Here is a 17,590-nt window from a genome sequence, read left to right as displayed (position 1 = left end):
AAATGCGATTGTTGGGATGGGGGCTTGTTTCTGGTTATGGGTTTTTCGGCACTGTTAGCTGGTAGTTTGGGGTGTGGGCAGTGCGGTCCGTGGAAATGGGACGCGGTTGATTTGCCCGATGTCAGTTGTATTGGGTGGTAGATGTGGGTGCGTGTGCCGCAGTGGGGCTTTTGGACTACCAGGTACTGTGACTGCTACTCATGGTGCTGTGGTATATCGCCGATTGTAAGTAATCTCTGCGACCTTCTGGTACTGGCGAGGGTGTGTTGGCGCTGATGCTAGGTTATAAGCGCCGGTTATAGGCATTTGCTCCTGCCTTGCACTGCCTAGTCATAGCATGACTTTTCAATGGAACTTGAGACACTACACCTATATTCGCAGTTCGTTCTAGCTTTCTGCTAGACTAATCCTACACCCTTCTCGGATGACAGGCTTGGTTCGGATCGGAAGCTGCTGATCTGCAAGACCGAAGCCACCGCTCGCGAGATTTACCTACCTAGTTGTTGTTCCCGCCGCCAGTGACACAAACAACGAGAAGGATGCATGCACAATGTATTGAAACCGGTATCATCTAGACAAGAAGACTCCAAGCTGCAAGCACCAACAATTCCAGATCCACTACAACAAAGTGTCTCTCACCAGCATAATCGTACCAGCAACACCCCTTTCAATCACCACCTGCATCATGCTCTGCCCACCACATTAGCCACACCCACGGAATCCAAATCCAAACCAATCCCCTGCGCTGATTCACACCCATCTTAAACAGGCAATCCAATTGCGTCAAAGAAAAAAGGTGAAGCCATCCCACACCGGCGAATTGTTCCGCGGAGCACCGCCCCCAAATCGCGATCACTATCCTACTCCCAAGACCGCAGTCACACTACGCGAGGATGCCGCAATCGGATCGGGAGACACGTTGGGCCAATGAGGAGCTAAGATTGCGCCGGAACGACGCCCTAGTGGAGCGCGGAGGTTCGTGCCGCTCTTCTCTCACAGACCCAAGGCGAGGGGAGCTAGGGCCAGGGTGGAGTTTGCAGAAGTAGAATGTGGGGACTGTTGTGGCCTGTTTGTGGGCCGATGGTTCATGGATTTCTCGATGTGTTTGTCTTCGTAGCGTGATGTCTGCGATGGCGAATGCCGTGAATTGGACGGAGGCCGGCTTGGCTGCTTGACGAAGCTGGCCGCCTTGTCACCGTTGGGGTGGTACTGATTATTTGTAAGCGAGGATATCGTCGATTGTGGCCATGCTTGTGGTTTGGAAACCTTGATGAATAGCAATACTAGAAGGAGATATGTACTACTAGGGCATCTATGTTATGGTATTAGTGTAGAGCAGGCCAAGATTCCCACTATACGAGCTTTCGATTGTTCGAGTACGTCGTTGCGAATGAGCGAGTCAGTTTTCATCATGGGTCGCGAGTCAACGACCTGGAAGTTTCGGCGTTACTATGCTATAGAATCCTCGTCACAGGACATGAAATATCTTCCTGCAATATTGTACCCCATTCCGCTTGACCTGAACCATCACCACCTCAATATTCAAAGTCATCATCAGCACTCGGGCCCTTGCTTTTGCTGACACTCTCCTGCCTCTGGTACATCTCAGCAATCATGCGACTTGAGCTTGCTTGGTCAGGCTTCTTGTCGTCTCTCTTCTTGATAAATCGGGGGAATCTCAGACTGACGCCTTTGCCGCCACCAGACACCTCATCTGCGGCAGCCCTGTATCGTGGAGACAGGGTTAGATCGGCAGTCTTGACTTCCCAGACATAGCGCGGCTCAAACCAGACATCGGGCTGGTCTTTGTTGCCGGTAGAATGGGTATAGAAGGGTTTAGGGCGGTCGATAACAATCTCGGAGAGCGTCTTGTGGAGAGTCTCAAGAATAGCTTCCGAGAAACCGGTACCGATGTTGCAAACAGTCTCGTACTTCTCCGTCGAGGGGTTGTAGCAGGCGAGCAGGAAGGCGCCATACCAGCTTGTGCGCTTACCCTTGCCATAATAGGCCCCCAAGACAACAAGATCCAGAGAGTCGCCCACGCCGGCAAGATAATCTTTCTTGACCTTGAGCCAGTTCTGCGAGCGCTTGGATGGCTCATAGTAGGACTCTGGTCCGTCCAGCATCTTTACCATGAGGCCTTCGCAGCCTTCCTTGACGGAGTCTTCAAGAAGAATTTGGATCTCTTCCAGCTCGTTGGTGTTGCCAAACTTGGCGAGTGCAAACTCTCCTTCAACAGGTATGAAGGCTTCATTGAGATGTTCACGACGCTCACGGAAAGACTTGGTCACGAGAGCCTGCGATTGTTAGCGACGATGCGGTAAGTAGGAATCAAGAAGCTTACCTCGCCGTTCAAGTAGAGGAGATCGAAAGCGAATACGCAGACCTTGACCTTCACGTCCTCGACCTTGACGTCTTTCCTCTTTCGCGTCATGAGCTGTTGGAATGGCAACACCTTCTTTTCCACCATGTCCCAAGCAACCGTCTCGCAATCAAGAACGAAGCTTTGGGTGCCTTCCTTGACCCAGGTAGGCAGCTTGGCCAGAATATCAGGGTACTTTTTGGACAAGTCTTCCGAGTTTCGTGAGAAGATATTTGAAACACCACGGTCGCTCTTGCCGGCTGTAGGAGCAGCAGTCGCCAGCTCCATTTTTGCGTCGTGAGAGACAAAGTGTATTTGAGCACGCTCGCCGTCGTATTTGTACTCGCACGTGAAGTCCTTGCCTTCAAAACGATCCAAAACTTCTGTGATTGACTTTGTTGGTTTGGCAAGCATAGGTTTGAGCGGTACACCAGGCTGCAGGCGACAGTTCTCTCGTAGGTTCATGATACCGTGCTCAAGCATAGCGGGTATGATGACTTCGTAGCTGGGAAGCTCACTGTAGACGGTCTTCAGCGTGGCCTCGGCCTTTGCCAAGTCTTCAGTCGATGGCGTCTTGCCCTTCTGTGACATCTCGTGGAAGATCATAGCTTGCGCGACAGCGACTACCACAGTCTTCTCAGCAAGACCCAATCGAAGCTTTCCCTCTAGTGTCCGGACGATGAACTTGGCTTCGCTAGGTCCACCCTTGTCCTTTTCAATGTCAACATGCTTGCCCGAGTTGTGCGCATCAGCTGCCGATAGAAGCTTCTTGATACCGTCCACCTTTCGTCCTTGAGCACCTTGTCCTTCAACAGTAGCAATCCCCATGAGGCCCTTGCGTACGCCTTCTATTGTCAAAGCCTTGGGCTTGAACATGGTAGGCTGTTTGGATCGACTCTTCGCTGCAACAAGTCCAAGATCACCAATCTCGTTCTGGTCGCTCTTGATCTGTTGTAGGTTTCGACCAGTACTCTCGGAGACAGCCTTCATGATCAGAGACTCGCCGATACCGAGCTCGATGCCTGCGTAGTCGGCTGCGAGCTTGTTCACCATGAGCATGACGGTTGGGAGCATGTCAGATGGTGTCAGTCGCAAGACTTGGCGGAGGAAGAGCGAGCAGTGGGCGAGAATCTCCAGGCGCTTCGTCGTCATTTCGATCTTGGAGAACGTTGTGCAGAGTGCGGCGTATGGCACTGGCTCACCCGGTTTCCAGTCAGGATATGGGTCCTTGGTGTTGGACGAAAGCGTCGTCTGAACCTTCTTCCTCGCCTTGGTCTTGACCTCTTCTGGCTCCTCCTCGGAGCTCACAATCTCTTCCTCTTCCTTGTTTGAGTCGGCATCATCCTCGGGTACAGGTGACGATTTCGCCTCTTTCTTCTTGCCCTTCGCGACCTTTGCCGGCGCTGACACTTCCTCGTCGTCGTCCTCTGGTGTTGCAGCTTTCGGTTTAGCAGCCGCCTTCTTCGACTTTGCTGGTGCTTTGTCTGCCTTTGGCTTCGCAGCTGCTTTCTTTGGCTTCTCCTTCTCCTGCGCTGGCTTTCTCCGTTGTCGTTTTGTTGGGGGTTCTTCTTCGGACTCCTCCTCTTCCTCTTCTTTTATTTGCCTCTTCTTTCCAGTTTCGGAGGTTGTACTGTCGACTTCCATCGCATCGTCATCCGCCTCTACCTTCTCCTTGGCAGGCGCCCTGACGTCTGCGTCTGAATCGACATCGTCATTCTCTTCTTTCTTCACCTCTTCTGGCGATGACTTAGGTTCCTCTTTGGCCTCTACGTCTTTCTTTACAGGCTTCGGCTTCGTGGAGAAGGAGAGTTTCGACTGTTGCTTCGCTGCGTCGCCGTTGGGTTTCCCGAAGAACTTTCTGCAGAGACCGTAAGCATTGTACAATTGGCTCGTAGGAGAATTCCAATGCCGTCGCCGCACCCTAACGTAGTCTGAGAAGACTTTACATACCCGAGAGTGGCCTGCTTCGGAGCCATGGCTACGAAAGTGCGAGTGTCGTGTGCGCCACCAGGCTGCTGAGGGCAATTGCGGCGTAGAAAAATGGAAGACGACTGCAACAATCGGATTGAGGGCGCTGCCTTTAAATGGAGTCGAGTTGTTGAAGTGCAACAGGCAGCGAAGCGGAAGGGCATGGTGTTCCAGGCGGCAGGCGCGTCCACGGGTATCAAAGCGCGCCTCCTACGCGCTTGCCAAACGCGAACCTCGAGCGAGCAGACCCTTGCTGATATCGCGTTCACGGGAAAACTGAACAAGTGCCTTGCAGCCTACATTAGTGTTGGAAATACACTGCTGTGAGATGCAAAGGCAATGTAGTTCTCTTAGCTTTTCTGTCTATAGTTGTGCTTTGCAGAGGTAGCTGTCCTATTTTCCCTTGGATGGGGTGCTGACATCATTACACGCCATGGACTAGGCGGCATCTCCAGCATTGACATCTGCAACTTTACAGCTCTACAAAACACCGCGTTTACTAATATTAACTGACTTCAAGCTGGCGAACTACTTCTGGAAACGTTCGGAGCCGTCTACCTCTACCACCCCCTCTCAGCCCTCCTCGCCGTCCAAAATGTCGAAACCATCTGCGGCACCTCGCCTCACGCCACAATTCTGCTTCAACCAAACCGCACTGCGAGGTCAGCACTCTCATAGACTTGCTAGCCAGCTCACTAACTAATGCGCAAGTCGGCTGAAACAGACTTCCTCCGCATATCGCGCGGCGCAATCGACGACTCCATAACACAGAACCTCAACGCCCTCCTCACACCCGCACAACGAGGCTTCGATCCGACTTCTACAAGCACACGACAGCTGCCGTCACCTGATCATGGTCGGTCGCTACAGCCAGAGCAATGTGAGGGGTTCAAGGAGAAGGTGCTGTTCCCGAGCTGGGCAGTGCGATCAGATGTCTTGGACTACTGCGCGGGTGTTGCGACATCGCCAGACCCAGACGATCCGGACAGTGTACTACGGCAGATCGAAGACGCCAAAGCGAGAGAGAGGACCGTGGATGAGCGATTAGATCCATACTCGGGGCGCTACTTCCCACAGGAGGCGAGGACGGAGAGCTTGGCCATGCTCATGCGCAATGAGAGGGCAGTCGAGAAAATTATACGGATGAGGACGTGGAGTATGCTGGGTGAACGGTGTGGCATTACGAGCGAGTCTGCTGAGGTGGCGTTCGACAAGTGGAGGGACACACCACGGTGATGAGGTGGACTTGTGTAGACGGTGCATAGATACATAATGTGGCAGAGTATATAATCTCATCTCATTGCATATCTAGACGTGGCCATGCGGTCTGAGCAGAGAACGTGATGTGCAGCCAGCTACAGGGCCGTTCCTGTGCCATCGAACGCGGGCAGGGCGATATGCACAGCCAAGTTTAACCCCGATATACCCTACATGTACCTAGGTAGCAATGCATCGCTGATGGTAGCTTGAGCGCACTCTGGTATCGCGTGTCTTTGAAGCATAACGTCTCTCTCAAGTCGCAACGCGTTGAGCTGAGATGCCCCACAAAAACCTCGAAAAGCTCTGCGCAGCATCGCAATACCATGTTTGCACGATGGACAAGACAGCATCATCGCAGCGTCCAAACTCTGACGAATTGAGCGCCGAAGCCAGAACTGAATCACAAACTGCACATTCACAAAGAAAAGGTGTCCCACACCGTCCCACAACTCCAATCCATCTTTTCACGGATAATTGCAATTGGTAAGGATGACGGGCGGATATCGATCTACGGGGCCGGGAACGGAGAACTGTCCACAGAGAAAGGAGGGACAACTCTCAGCATGCCACTTGCGTGGAGCCACGATAATATACATAGGATGTAGATTTCCTAACTGATGATGGAGAAGCAGAACGAGGGACGGAGGCGTGCGTGTTTTTGTAGGCGGTGCCAAGGAGCTAGAGTGGGGATTAGTCAGCGCTGCGCACAGAGGATTGCAGGTTTGGATGGGAAAAGTTCGGTGGTGGGGCGCAAGGCGGGAGAGGTTGGTAGAGTGGGTGGTGGCCGTGCGATGTGAAAATTCGAGATGGGATCGCGGATATCAGGCTGCAATGGGATAGCTTGTGTTAAAGTGAAGGTCCAGACTTCAGTGACGCCATATAGGTTCATCGCATGCGCAGTCAGCGTGGAGGTCAAGGCTTAATCACATTATGGTTTCACGGCAAAGACAATATTCATGGGTTCATGCATGCATTCAAGCTAGCTAGACCCATTGTTCGTTCCATCGAGATTCCGTAGGATCGTGATTCATAGCAAGCCGTCTTTCGACAGCTCGCCACGACATAACCCAGCAGACGTAGCGACCAAGTCCCTAGTAGAGACGCTTGGGGGGGCTCATGGTGGCCTTGATGGTCAAGGAGCCCACGTTCTGCCATCCCTTCTTAAGAAGCGAGACGAGGTAGTTGATGGCCAACATGATGTTACCGATCAGCTCGTCCTCAGTCATGCCAACGTTGCCGATAGCGACACCCATGCACAGAACCTTCTTCAACTGGAACTTGATGGTGGACTTGACTTCGTTCATCTTGTTGGCGAGGTCCTCAGCGTGCGAGACGGGTGTGGGGAACTTTCCGGCCTTGGAGAGACCGGGTCCGAGGAGACGGGGAATCTGCTTGATGAGGGCGTCGGAGGCGACGAAGGCGTCGTACTTCTTCGCGAGCTTCTTGATGAGCTTCTTGTTCTTGTTGAGCTTCTTCAAGTCCTGTGGAGTTGTTAGACATGTCTAGGCGAAAGACTTCAGAGGATACTTACATCGGTGCTCATGGCATCGACACCATGGTGCTTGGCACGGTCAATGTCGTGCTGGTCACCGAGAACGCAGATGCTCATGCCTGGAGCTTGTTAGCATGCGCTCTCTCCTCTGCGGACTGGTATCGACTTACGAGGGCGGGGAAGGGTGGGGAGCTTGATGGTTCCGGAGAAACGCTTGTCACGCTGGGGGTCGTAGTTCTTGAGGCCGATCTGGAGCTCGACGGTCTCGAGGAAGTTCCTCTTCTTGGTCTCGTTGGAGTACTCAAGGAGCTGTTGAACGTTCGTACGAACGCCGGCGACAGAGATTTTCGACATGTTGGCTGATGTGTCTCCCAGAGGATATCGTTTCCTTTGGTGGCTCTGTAGCGGTGGTGGTTGAAGAAGAGAGAAAAGTGGCGGCGGATTTGTCGCTTGACTGTGGCCGTTTCGCCGCTAGCGAAGCCCGCGCTAGTCCGCTTTGGACGACTGATGGAAGTCACTTTCCAAGGTTGACATGGAAAAAAACATCTCACCTTTGCTCGTGTTCTCTGCTATGGGTATCGCCGTCAAATTGTGCTTAAAAGGGATACGTCGCATGTCAATCCACACATACCCTAGACGGGTTGCATCGAATACCTTCATGTCACTTTTGGCAATTACAAAGAATACATCACGACTAGCTTGCACGAGTGTCGATGAAACATGCTTCTGCATTGCTCGCATGCATAGAAGAAATAAAAAATGATACTATACACTTGACTTTTCCTCCTAGAATCCGTGCATTGATGAGTGCACTACGCCATGCAATGCCCGAAAACTCCTCGCCATAACCATGAGAGTAAGAAGAACAAAGTCGATAAACACAAGTTAAAGGAAGTAGCATGTGCCCAAGCACAGTGTTGCTACGGGGTATCCCGTGTGAGAAACCCTAACGCCGTATCCGCCGCACCATTTTCGTAAGCCCAATCCGATCGCAACTGAGGGGTATGTCGTCTACGCGTACTGCCGCGCCAAATGAAGCAAAAGCCGAAGCTAGAAATATACAAAAGGCGAAGGAGAGGTATTCAAGATCATCGAAGGTACCTGTGCCAGATGTGCCAGATGTGCAGAGGAGGTGTTTTGTGCTCCCCATTGCATGTCTCCTAGTGCATGAGCTGCTGGTTGTTGGCGGCATCGACGACGTTGTCAGAGAGGTTGATCAAGAGTTGAGCAAGACAGCGCTTAGTGGCTGCGTCGTCTCGAAGAACAGAGGAGAAGGTGGCGTCGCGGAGAGGCTCTGGTAAGCACTGGCGAAGCGCCTCGCGAGCGCGAGCGTTATCGCTCAAGCTGGCAAAGTTAGTTACAAGTACAAAAGACGGACATGGAGTAATCATACCGAAGGAAACACCTAACAACGTGCTTGAGCAGGCGAACGGTTTGCTGCTCCACAAGTTGGTTGACCATGTTGCTGAGTACGGTGCCGACAGCATAAAAGCGCTCGTAGGTCTGACAGATGTAGGCAAGACCGATGTCGTCTAGCAGGATCTTCTGAACGATGAATATGGCCACTGTCTTGCTGAGCTCCGAGCCAGTCTCCATGATACGCAGGCAAAGCGGGATGATCTCAGTTGTCAAGAGGAAGTTAATAACCTCACTAGAGTCGTTCTTCACGAGAGCGCCAATGACACCGAGAGATGTAAGACGCAGGTATTCGAAAGGCCGCGACTTGGACGTTGTGTTGAGGAACGGGTAGAGGAAGAGCGGGATGTGCGCTGTGAGTGCATTAGCTACGTCTCCTCAGTGCGATGTCTGACTTACCGCTCAAGAATAGGCCGCGAGTTTCGGTATGCGAAGCGACACACTGGAGAAGCGCAAGAGCGTTGCACACACGGTTAGAAGCGGCAGCGGTCAATTGCGACGGGTTGAGCAGAGGGTAGACGGAGATGATCTCTTGGAGGAGCGAGGCCATGACACCTGGAGTCGTTAGTATCCCGTCGCATTTTCGACAACACAACACGCGTACCGAAAGAGTGCCAGAGAATCAGAGCCAACTCCGGAACTTGTTCTCGCTTCTTGCTCAATTCCAGAAGAGCAGCCTCACGCGTGGCAGGCTTCATGAGCTGGGCTATCCACTCCAAGACGCGCCTGTTCTCCTCCGTCATTCCGATATCGGTGGTCTGGACGTCGTTCGCGGGGCCGCGGGGGACGGCGTTGTTGCCGGGAAGGGTGGTGCCATTGCTGGCGGCGAGTTGTTGGTGGTACTGTCGCTGGGCAGCCGCCTGGACGGCCTGGGCCTGTTGTTGTTGAGCGTGCAGCTGGGCGGCCTGGGCTTGGTGTTGTCCGTGCTGGCCTACATGGTGCTGCGGTTGCTGGTGATGGCCATGGGCTTGAGCTTGAGCGGGCCAGTCGCCGTACTGCTGCTGCTGCTGCTGCTGCTGTTGCGCGAGGAAATGTTGCATTGGCCGCGATTACCGACAGGTTCGTATTGATTGTGAGGTGGAGGTAAGATAAGAAGGTTTGCGCGACTTTATATGGTGAGGCGGCGATTGCTTTCGGGGTCACGCGGTGGGGAATCGGACGTGGTGAGTCTGGCAGCACTCGAGAGCACTCATGGAGTCGCGAAACACCCCGCTAGCGCCGGGGCCTTCCACGGTTAGTCAGCTATTTTTGGCGTCATGCTTCCTCAGTAAAGCAGCCATCTCTACATACTTTCACCTCGTACAAGAAAACGCTGAACAAAAACACGTTATAGCAACTGCTCGCCAATGGCTCCAACACTGTTTTAAGACGACCTCCAACATCTGGGCGATGCAGTCGGAGCATGCCCGTGGGTAACCCGCCTTTTTGTAAACAGCACCCCGAGGAACAGCTTAACCCGGCGGAGAACATCTATTCTAGGACTAAACAATACTATGCATCTTGTTAAACCGAACGCGAAAGGCGGACGAAACTTCATACAGATCGGCCCAGTAAGAGCAAGAAAGTTGATAGAAATCAAGTTGATACGCTTGTATGCTTGGATATGATGTCTTTGAGTATCGCGCAGTCACTAATGCTAAACTCCGTTGTGCGAATGAAATGGGCTTTGGCATCTAGAAGAATTTGAGAGATCTTTGCTTCTGCCAGATATCCGCAGGCTAACAAAGGACGCACAATGCCAGCGATGACATTGTCGAACGGTGTCGATGTCAACATTGTTGTGGCAAGGATAGAGTCATAACTCGCTTGTCGAGCATCCAATGCAGAGTAGTAGATATGTAGCGCGTGCTTTGTCGTGCACACATAGGTAGCAATTAAATCAACCGCAGAATAGGCCGGAGACTAATACAGTCGAGCACTCGGATCCTGTTAATGCGTCAGGATGCTCTGAGAAGAGCACTAATCCCAAGCGATAAGGGTTCTGATGTGGGAAGATACCTAGGTACCGAGCACGTTAATCTAGGAAACAACCAAACAGGCCTGCCGCCTACATTAACATGAAAACATGCAGAGTGGGTGACCTAACGTCGATGTAGGCTTAGACCTGTTTAGGTTTATTCTTGTATGAGGTGCAAGCTCCATCGTGGCTTGCTTCTACGATGGCACGCCCGTGTAGTGATAGACCTGCATACACACAGCCTCACCATGGCAAAGTTACCGAGGCAGCTCTGTGTTGCTAGCATTTGCACCTCATTCACCACAAGGGTCCCTAGCAGACACACTCCACAAGCATAGTCAGAAAGCGATTCAACATTCCTAAAACGAGATCCAAGACTATCTCGTCTAATCTACTACTCCCCGCTCTCACCCTACTTCAGAACAACAGAAGAATAAACATATGAAATTCGTGGGTGTCTTCACCCTTAAACGGTGCTTCCAGCCAAACCAAACCCTCCCCACACTAAAAGAATTACAATTGCAACATAACAAAAGCCCATCGTAGAAGTGAACCATGCTTACCAATCAATGCCCGCGAAATAATCAAAAGAGAAAACGCCTAAACCCCTTCTTCTTCTTATATGTATACTCGAACTATCGTCAATCAAAGTCTTAGCTCCGATAGAATAGTCTGAGCCATATTCTTGTACTGCCATGTACCCCCATCCACTTTCTTAAACTGGATGCCGTGCAGTGTTAGCAACGGGACCTTGACGATCAAAATCTCGAACACCAGACTCATGCTAGAGCCCATGTCGCTCTGCACCTGCGTCGATGTTTCGCCCGCCGCTAATGCGCGTCGTGGTCGTCGCTCGTCGCGTTCTTCGCTGCCGTCAGACTCGTCGGTATTCGTGTAGCTTTGGTCCGCAGGAGATGGCCGTGATCGCGATTTCGGTGTCCCGGGTGCTCGGTGGTTGTCTCGGAACTCGTCACGATCTCTGTCGCCACCCATGAAGCCGCCGAAGCTGATCTTTCTCTTGTGCCCTCCGCTTGGTGGGGACGCTGGCGAATCCATGGGTTTGTTCATGTCGATGCTGGGTGCATGTCGACAGCGGAAGCCACCTTTGACTTCGGTCCACTCAACACCAAGCTGGTCGAGCACCCTTATTAGATCATCCTGAATGATAGGAAGGGGCTTGGTGCTTGTTGTTGAGACGCTAAAAAGACCTTTGAGGAACACAGGCTTCACAGCATCTGGACTCCGACTAGCTTCTGCTTGCGCTTCTGCAAGCTCTGCATCTGTCTCTTCGGGTACGTTGGCTTCCTTTGCTGCCTCTCTCTTCATCCTCCTCGCTTGAATACTTTCTCTTCGGGCATGGCCCAGCGATTTCGCTCGGGAAGCTTGCATGGGCCGTGGACTCGAAGTGAGATCGTCGGAAGCAGCATCGTTGTTTGGTCGAACTTTATTCGCGCTCAATTCGGATCTATCTGTTCTGTCTGATCCACTCGTGGGCGGAGGGTTTCCAGGGTCTTCCGAAGATCGACCGCGTCGACTGAGTCGTCTCCGGAGATCAGCCGAGTTGACGCTGGTGGAGCGACCGAGTGCCTTTAGTTTCCGCGCAGCGCTGTTACCAGTGCCGGGAGGTGAGAGTAACTCGGGTTGATTGTTGGCGCTGTCTGGAAGATACGATGCAGAACCTCCTTCGCGACCGCGCGGTCTTCGAATGCTAAAGCTCTTTCTCGGTACGGTGGCTGGCGCTGGGGCCGGTGCGGGTTCGGCGGGACTGGAAATTGCGACTGCTGGAGTTGGTGGAGGCAAGGGCTCAACGGTCCGGTCCTTCTCATGACTCCTGTACTTTCTGGTACTGAAGCGGCGCAACAAACCTACAGCAGCACCCTCTTTCTTCGGTTGCTCAACCTGAGGCGGCAACACCGGGGGCGGGTTATTTAGGTCGACTCGTTTCAGACCCTCGGTGATGTCATCTTCGCCGTGGGTCCTAGCTCTTGGTCGCGACCTTCCGCCTGTGGGCTTTTCACCTGCCATCTCGTAGGCAGCTGAGTTGGTGTACGCCGCTGGCGGTGGCGGAAGATCCGGCATCTTCAGAGGTTTCTCGTCGGGCTCCTGGGGCATGGCGACAGGACCTGGGTTGGCTTCCTGTCGTTCACGATCTCTCTTCTCCTTGACCAGGAAGTAGACTGAGAGGAGAGGACTGTATGCGTTGACTGGATCCATTCCCCGCTGGATGTCCTCGGACGACGACGCAGTCAACTGCTCTCGACTTCCGATTGAGGTGCGTCTTTTGTAAAAGTCGAATATGCCTTTCTTCTTCTCCGCTTCTGGTGTTTGTGCGGTCGCCTTGCGGGCGGCTGTTCGCACGGCGCGTTGGTACTCCTCTGACTGAATCACGTTGGTCAGTTGCGTGGTGATGTACTCGGTTGTACCGAAGTCGAATCCCTGCATCTTCTCAATAATCTCGCTGTCCAGAGGTAGTTGCACGGGTTCTCTGTGGGGCAGATAGTTTTCGGGAGGGCTGTTGAATCCCTTGGTAAGCCAGGGATGGCTCATGATCTCCGAGAGGGTCAGTCGCTGGGTGGGGTCAGTTTGCAGCATTCGGTGGATGAGGTTGCGGCATTCTGGTGAGGTTAGCTAGGGATGGAATTCTGAGTTGGTGTAACATACCTGCGGACAGCCATGGGGGATAATCGACATGGCCCTTCTTAATCTTGGCATGGAGCTGTGGCATGCTCTGGTCATCGAACGGCACCTTGCCGCAGACCAAGACGTACAGCACAATGCCAAAACTCCAGACGTCGACCTCCGGGCCAGTGTATTGTTTGGCCTGGAGGAGTTCGGGGGCGGCAAAGTACAGACTTCCACAGAACGTCTTGAGCTGGTTCCTAGGCGAGAACAAGTTACTCAGTCCAAAGTCAATGATCTTGATGTCGCCCATCTTGCTGATAAGGATATTCTCAATCTTGAGATCTCGGTGGACGATGCTGTTCCTGTGGCAGTAGTCCAGGGCGCTGGCAATCTGTCGAGCGAACTTGCGCGCCTGCTTTTCCTTGAGGCGGCCGTGGGAGATGATGTAGTCGAGCATCTGTCCACCATTGACGAACTCGAACATCATGTACCAGTGGAAGTTTGTGCGCACGACATCCTTCATGCCGCAGATGTAGGGATGGTTCAGCAGACTGACAATGGCAGCCTCCCTGGCGGTTCGGACTTCTTTGGAGTGGTCGGCTCGTTCGCGGTCGGCGGCGCTCTGGTGCTGGTCCTGGGACTGTCGCGGGACGATCTTGACGGCGGCCTGTTGTGATTAGTACGTGTTTGAGTGTTCCTCTATCTCAGCTGGATGCGCCATCATGCCCCACGTAAACAACCAAAGTACACACCTGCTCCCCGGTCTCGGCATTCTTGGCCAGCTTGACCTTTCCCATGCTGCCGGCGCCAATGGTCTTTCCGAGGGCCCATGTTCCGGTGCTGGGTGCGGTGATGGTGGTCCTGCGCTTGTTGACGGGCTGAGGCTGGCCCGGCCTGGCTTCGGCAGCTACGCCATTGACGGGCATTGCGGAAGTCGTCGACGCGTCAGACGCATACCGCGTGTGGCTCCGGCGGGTGGCTTCGGTGCGGCCTGGGTCTTCGCTGCGGCGTGAGGGCTGCGGCGAGGGCTGCTCGTGGGCGACGTTGCTCTGCTCGTAGTCTCGGCGGGCGACGTTGGGGAGGCCGCCTTGCTGATGGCGGCTTGCGGGGGGCGCGCGGCTGGCGGTGGGCTGGCTCTGGCTCTGGGAGCGATGGGGGCGGTCGATGGATCTGCGCGACGAAGAAGAGTTGCGCACGACGGCGGGCGATGATGGGGCGGCGGCCGACATGGTGAATGCGCTGCCTCTACCACGGTTACGCGCAACGCAGGGAGCAGATGCGGGCCTCGATTAGCACAGACGCACTGGGCGTGGAGCGAGCGCAGAGCCGCAAGCAGCAAGGCTATCGTGACAATGTGGAGAGATTACTTTGTTGTCCTCGGTGGGTACTGCGGCGTAAGGGTACAAGAGGTTAGGGGCCGGTAGATGGCAGTCGCCAAACTTGGCACCGGCGTGTTGGTAGGCTGGTCTAGATAGGCGTCTGCTGGGACGGATGCAGAACACGGGTTACAGCAGAGAGATGCAGCATCGACGTCGAGAGAAGCATGTACTGCGCCCGCCCGAGTGCATGTGTTGTGTGTATGGCTATTTCTGGGCGGAGGTCAAACACGATAGCTCTCTCGCTCCATGCCTAGCTCGTCGCCCAACGCCAGGCCGCTGTCGTGGGGTAGGTTTTCCTTCGGGACAATGCGTCCACCCTGTTTCTGCGGTCCTCCTTGTCTTAATTCATACCTGTCAAAGAAATACCTCAGGAGGCACGAATTTCTCTTCGTCTCTGCCTGCCTCAATCTCACAAGATTGCGCTCCAGCTCTATCCATTGATCAGGGTCTCAACGAGCTTAGCCGGACACCAGCCTTGCTTGCTCATTAGGCCGCTCGACCCAGGCGCGGCACTACATCATCGGGCCCACCCTGCCTACTAACTCCTTTGTCTTAGTCCAACGGCAGCCAGTCCAGTCACTTGAGCTGAGCGCTGCGAATTCTACCGACACGTGAAACTCATACCCGTAGACAACTGTCCAAGTGTGCACTTCATAGTCCCCGTGCGGCTTGTTGAGTTGGCTACCGGGCGTGGTCTGGCTGCGCTTGATGGCTGGGTAAGCGTCCCTCAGCCAATAGCATCGCGCCTGATTAGTCACCCATCGGCCGCTTACTCGTGATCCGCTTCAACTTTCCCTCGCTTGACTGGTGACTGCTTGACTGTTTGACGAACCTGGTCTACGGATTGCGTTAGCCAAATCTGGCTCAAGGAATCTGGTTCCGAAACAATATCCCACGACCTGCGCAACTCCACTCCCGACATCTATCGCCATGGCATACAAGCGGCCGCGCGCGCCTTCCCCGACTAACGCGCAAAAGCGCTCTCGCGGCGGACCGACAACCTACATATCCCTAGGCACCGGGCTTCCCGAAGAAGAGGCAGATGATGGCGCTTTCGTGCCGGTGTGGAAGCAGACCGTGACGGACGAGCGAGGTCGCCGGAGACTCCACGGCGCATTCACTGGAGGTTTCAGTGCAGGGTAAGTTTCCGAGCCATACCTTGACGAACGCAAGACTTCTTGACTATGCTAAGATACTTTAATACAGTTGGATCTAAAGAAGGATGGACCCCGAAAACATTCGTTTCCTCGCGCGCAGACCGCAAAAAAGACCAGCCCAATGGCCCGACCCAGCGAGCCGAAGATTTCATGGACGAGGAGGATCTGGCAGCAGCAGCCGAGTCGCGCCAACTGGAGACTGCGCAGAACTTTGCCGGCATAGGCGAAGCTGGACAAGCGAACGACGATGGACTATTCGGCCTGTTTGTGACCCAGGAGGAGACAATGGGCGTCAAGATTGCGCAGAAGATGGGCTGGCGACGAGATCAGGGCATTGGTCGCAAAGTGCGCCGGAATGCTGACCTGGAAGATGGCGCATCGGGACCCAAGGACGACGCAGCTCATCTGTTTGCGCCTCAAGATGCTCGGATTATGACTTTGCCACGAGAAGAGGTGCGTCGCAAAGGCCTGGGATACACGTCGGAAGCCCGCTTGGGTGTTGTGGAAGAAGAGGCTGCGGATCGTCCATCCAAGTTCGACTTGCATTATCTTGAGGGTCCGAAGAAGGCATCGATTGTGAAGAAACCTGCGCCGAAGAAGTCTTCCTTTGGCGTCGGTGTGCTAAACGATACCGGCTCAGACGACGAAGACCCTTATGAACTAGGTCCAAAGATCACATTCAACAAGACCATAGGAAAGGAGAAGAAGGGGAAGAAGCCCAGTAAATTCGCCAAGCCCGGGGCAGGAGAGAAGCATGTCTTCGTCTCGAAGAAGAGTTCGTCCAAAGCCTTAGTCTCGCTGAGCAGGCCATCTATAGATGGGAGATCTCCGTTGAGTGGCTTCACGTTTGCGGCCGGCCTCACCGAACTCACCAGCAAGCCTAAATATCCTCCACCGAAGATACCCCCAGGTTGGAAATCTTCCAAAAGTGCCGCTCCGACTTCAGAATCGAAAGACTACCAGTCTGTAGCAGACGCGGCGAAAGCATCAACGTTGGATGCTAAAGGGCGTTCGGCACTCTTGGGGGAGAAAGCTTTGCCCGGAAAGTCCATCTTCGACTTCATACCCAAGGACGCCCGAGATCGGTTGGCTGCGTTATCTGGTAAAGCCGATCTGCCCCAGGGCCTGGGAGAAGCTGCTCCTGAAGGACATTTGCCCGCAAGCAAAGCCCAACCAAAAGATCTGTGGAGTTTCGTGCCTACTCTCGATAAGAGTGTGGCCGCTGCAGCACTTGCCAAGGGCGCGACGGGCTGGATGCCTTATGCTGAGGACATGCAGAAGCGTGCGCGTTATGTCGGCTTCCTGGAGTTGAAAGCAGGACTGAAGGAGGACCTGCCAGAACGAAGGGAGGGCGTATCAGTCTCCGACTGGATCAAAGAACTTCAGGAGTTTGCACATGCTGCCGAGGTCTTCAAACCAACAACTGGCATTATGGCCTCCCGATTCACATCCGCGTCATCCTCAACCTTGAACGGAAACGATGGTGGAGCAGCGAATGTGAACCTTCTACGACAGCCAGCCGCAAAGCCAGAAGATCCCGCAGAGCAGGCGGCGAAGCTAGGCATGTACGGTCCCATGACTCGAAGTAGTTTCCCCTTCTACCCATCGCGACTCCTTTGCAAACGCTTCAATGTCAAGCCCCCGCCAGACATGCCACCGGAGTTTGATGCTGGCGAAAGCCACTTCAAATCGCAGACGGAAGAAGCAGTGTCCAAGTCGGCTATGGAGAAGTTGCAACATGAGTTTTTGACTAACGGTCCTGCGCTTCAGCGGCCGGCTTGGATGGGACAGGCATCGGAGGCTGCTGTCCCGGCTGCAGCTATACCTACAGAACAGAGTGGGCATGCAGCTGTGGACGTGGAGAAGAATGAGGCGCTTTCGAATGAACGGGCTTCTGAGGATGTTTTCAAGGCTATCTTCGGAGACGACGACGATGATGAGGACTGATGGAGGACCGAGTACGTGATTGATAGGTTT

The 17,590-nt window shown here is 53.8% G+C and overlaps 6 protein-coding genes across 6 annotated transcripts; 2 read left to right on the top strand and 4 right to left on the bottom strand.

The window, feature by feature from the left end:
- Positions 1-1,535: 1,535 nt before the first annotated feature.
- J4E85_010886 (uncharacterized protein) lies at positions 1,536-4,338 on the bottom strand (the record flags this gene model as incomplete). Its single annotated transcript, XM_051475089.1, has 3 exons — positions 1,536-2,297; positions 2,345-4,220; positions 4,313-4,338. 3 exons carry the CDS (start codon positions 4,336-4,338, stop codon positions 1,536-1,538), a joined length of 2,664 nt encoding a protein of 887 aa, XP_051321115.1.
- A 587-nt stretch (positions 4,339-4,925) lies between these two features.
- J4E85_010885 (uncharacterized protein) lies at positions 4,926-5,566 on the top strand (the record flags this gene model as incomplete). Its single annotated transcript, XM_051475088.1, has 2 exons — positions 4,926-4,992; positions 5,055-5,566. 2 exons carry the CDS (start codon positions 4,926-4,928, stop codon positions 5,564-5,566), a joined length of 579 nt encoding a protein of 192 aa, XP_051321114.1.
- A 1,115-nt stretch (positions 5,567-6,681) lies between these two features.
- On the bottom strand, positions 6,682-7,436 carry CRP74 (60S ribosomal protein L10a; the record flags this gene model as incomplete). Its single annotated transcript, XM_051475087.1, has 3 exons — positions 6,682-7,071; positions 7,122-7,201; positions 7,253-7,436. 3 exons carry the CDS (start codon positions 7,434-7,436, stop codon positions 6,682-6,684), a joined length of 654 nt encoding a protein of 217 aa, XP_051321113.1.
- Positions 7,437-8,242: 806 nt separating this feature from the next.
- Positions 8,243-9,538, bottom strand: RCD1 (Cell differentiation protein rcd1; the record flags this gene model as incomplete). Its single annotated transcript, XM_051475086.1, has 4 exons — positions 8,243-8,426; positions 8,476-8,851; positions 8,898-9,053; positions 9,103-9,538. 4 exons carry the CDS (start codon positions 9,536-9,538, stop codon positions 8,243-8,245), a joined length of 1,152 nt encoding a protein of 383 aa, XP_051321112.1.
- Positions 9,539-11,100: 1,562 nt separating this feature from the next.
- J4E85_010882 (uncharacterized protein) lies at positions 11,101-14,306 on the bottom strand (the record flags this gene model as incomplete). The annotated part of the gene is made up of 3 exons (XM_051475085.1): positions 11,101-13,070; positions 13,117-13,744; positions 13,830-14,306. The coding sequence occupies 3 exons, from the start codon at positions 14,304-14,306 to the stop codon at positions 11,101-11,103; spliced, it is 3,075 nt and encodes a 1,024-aa protein (XP_051321111.1).
- A 1,080-nt stretch (positions 14,307-15,386) lies between these two features.
- Positions 15,387-17,560, top strand: J4E85_010881 (uncharacterized protein; the record flags this gene model as incomplete). The annotated part of the gene is made up of 2 exons (XM_051475084.1): positions 15,387-15,595; positions 15,649-17,560. 2 exons carry the CDS (start codon positions 15,387-15,389, stop codon positions 17,558-17,560), a joined length of 2,121 nt encoding a protein of 706 aa, XP_051321110.1.
- Positions 17,561-17,590: the final 30 nt, after the last annotated feature.

Source organism: Alternaria conjuncta (assembly GCF_024043145.1).
Source record: "Alternaria conjuncta strain BMP 0040 chromosome Unknown scaffold_27, whole genome shotgun sequence".
In the NCBI taxonomy this organism is placed as follows: domain Eukaryota; kingdom Fungi; phylum Ascomycota; class Dothideomycetes; order Pleosporales; family Pleosporaceae; genus Alternaria; species Alternaria conjuncta.
Note: the sequence above shows the minus strand (reverse complement) of the source record. Positions and strands in the feature narration are given on the sequence as shown.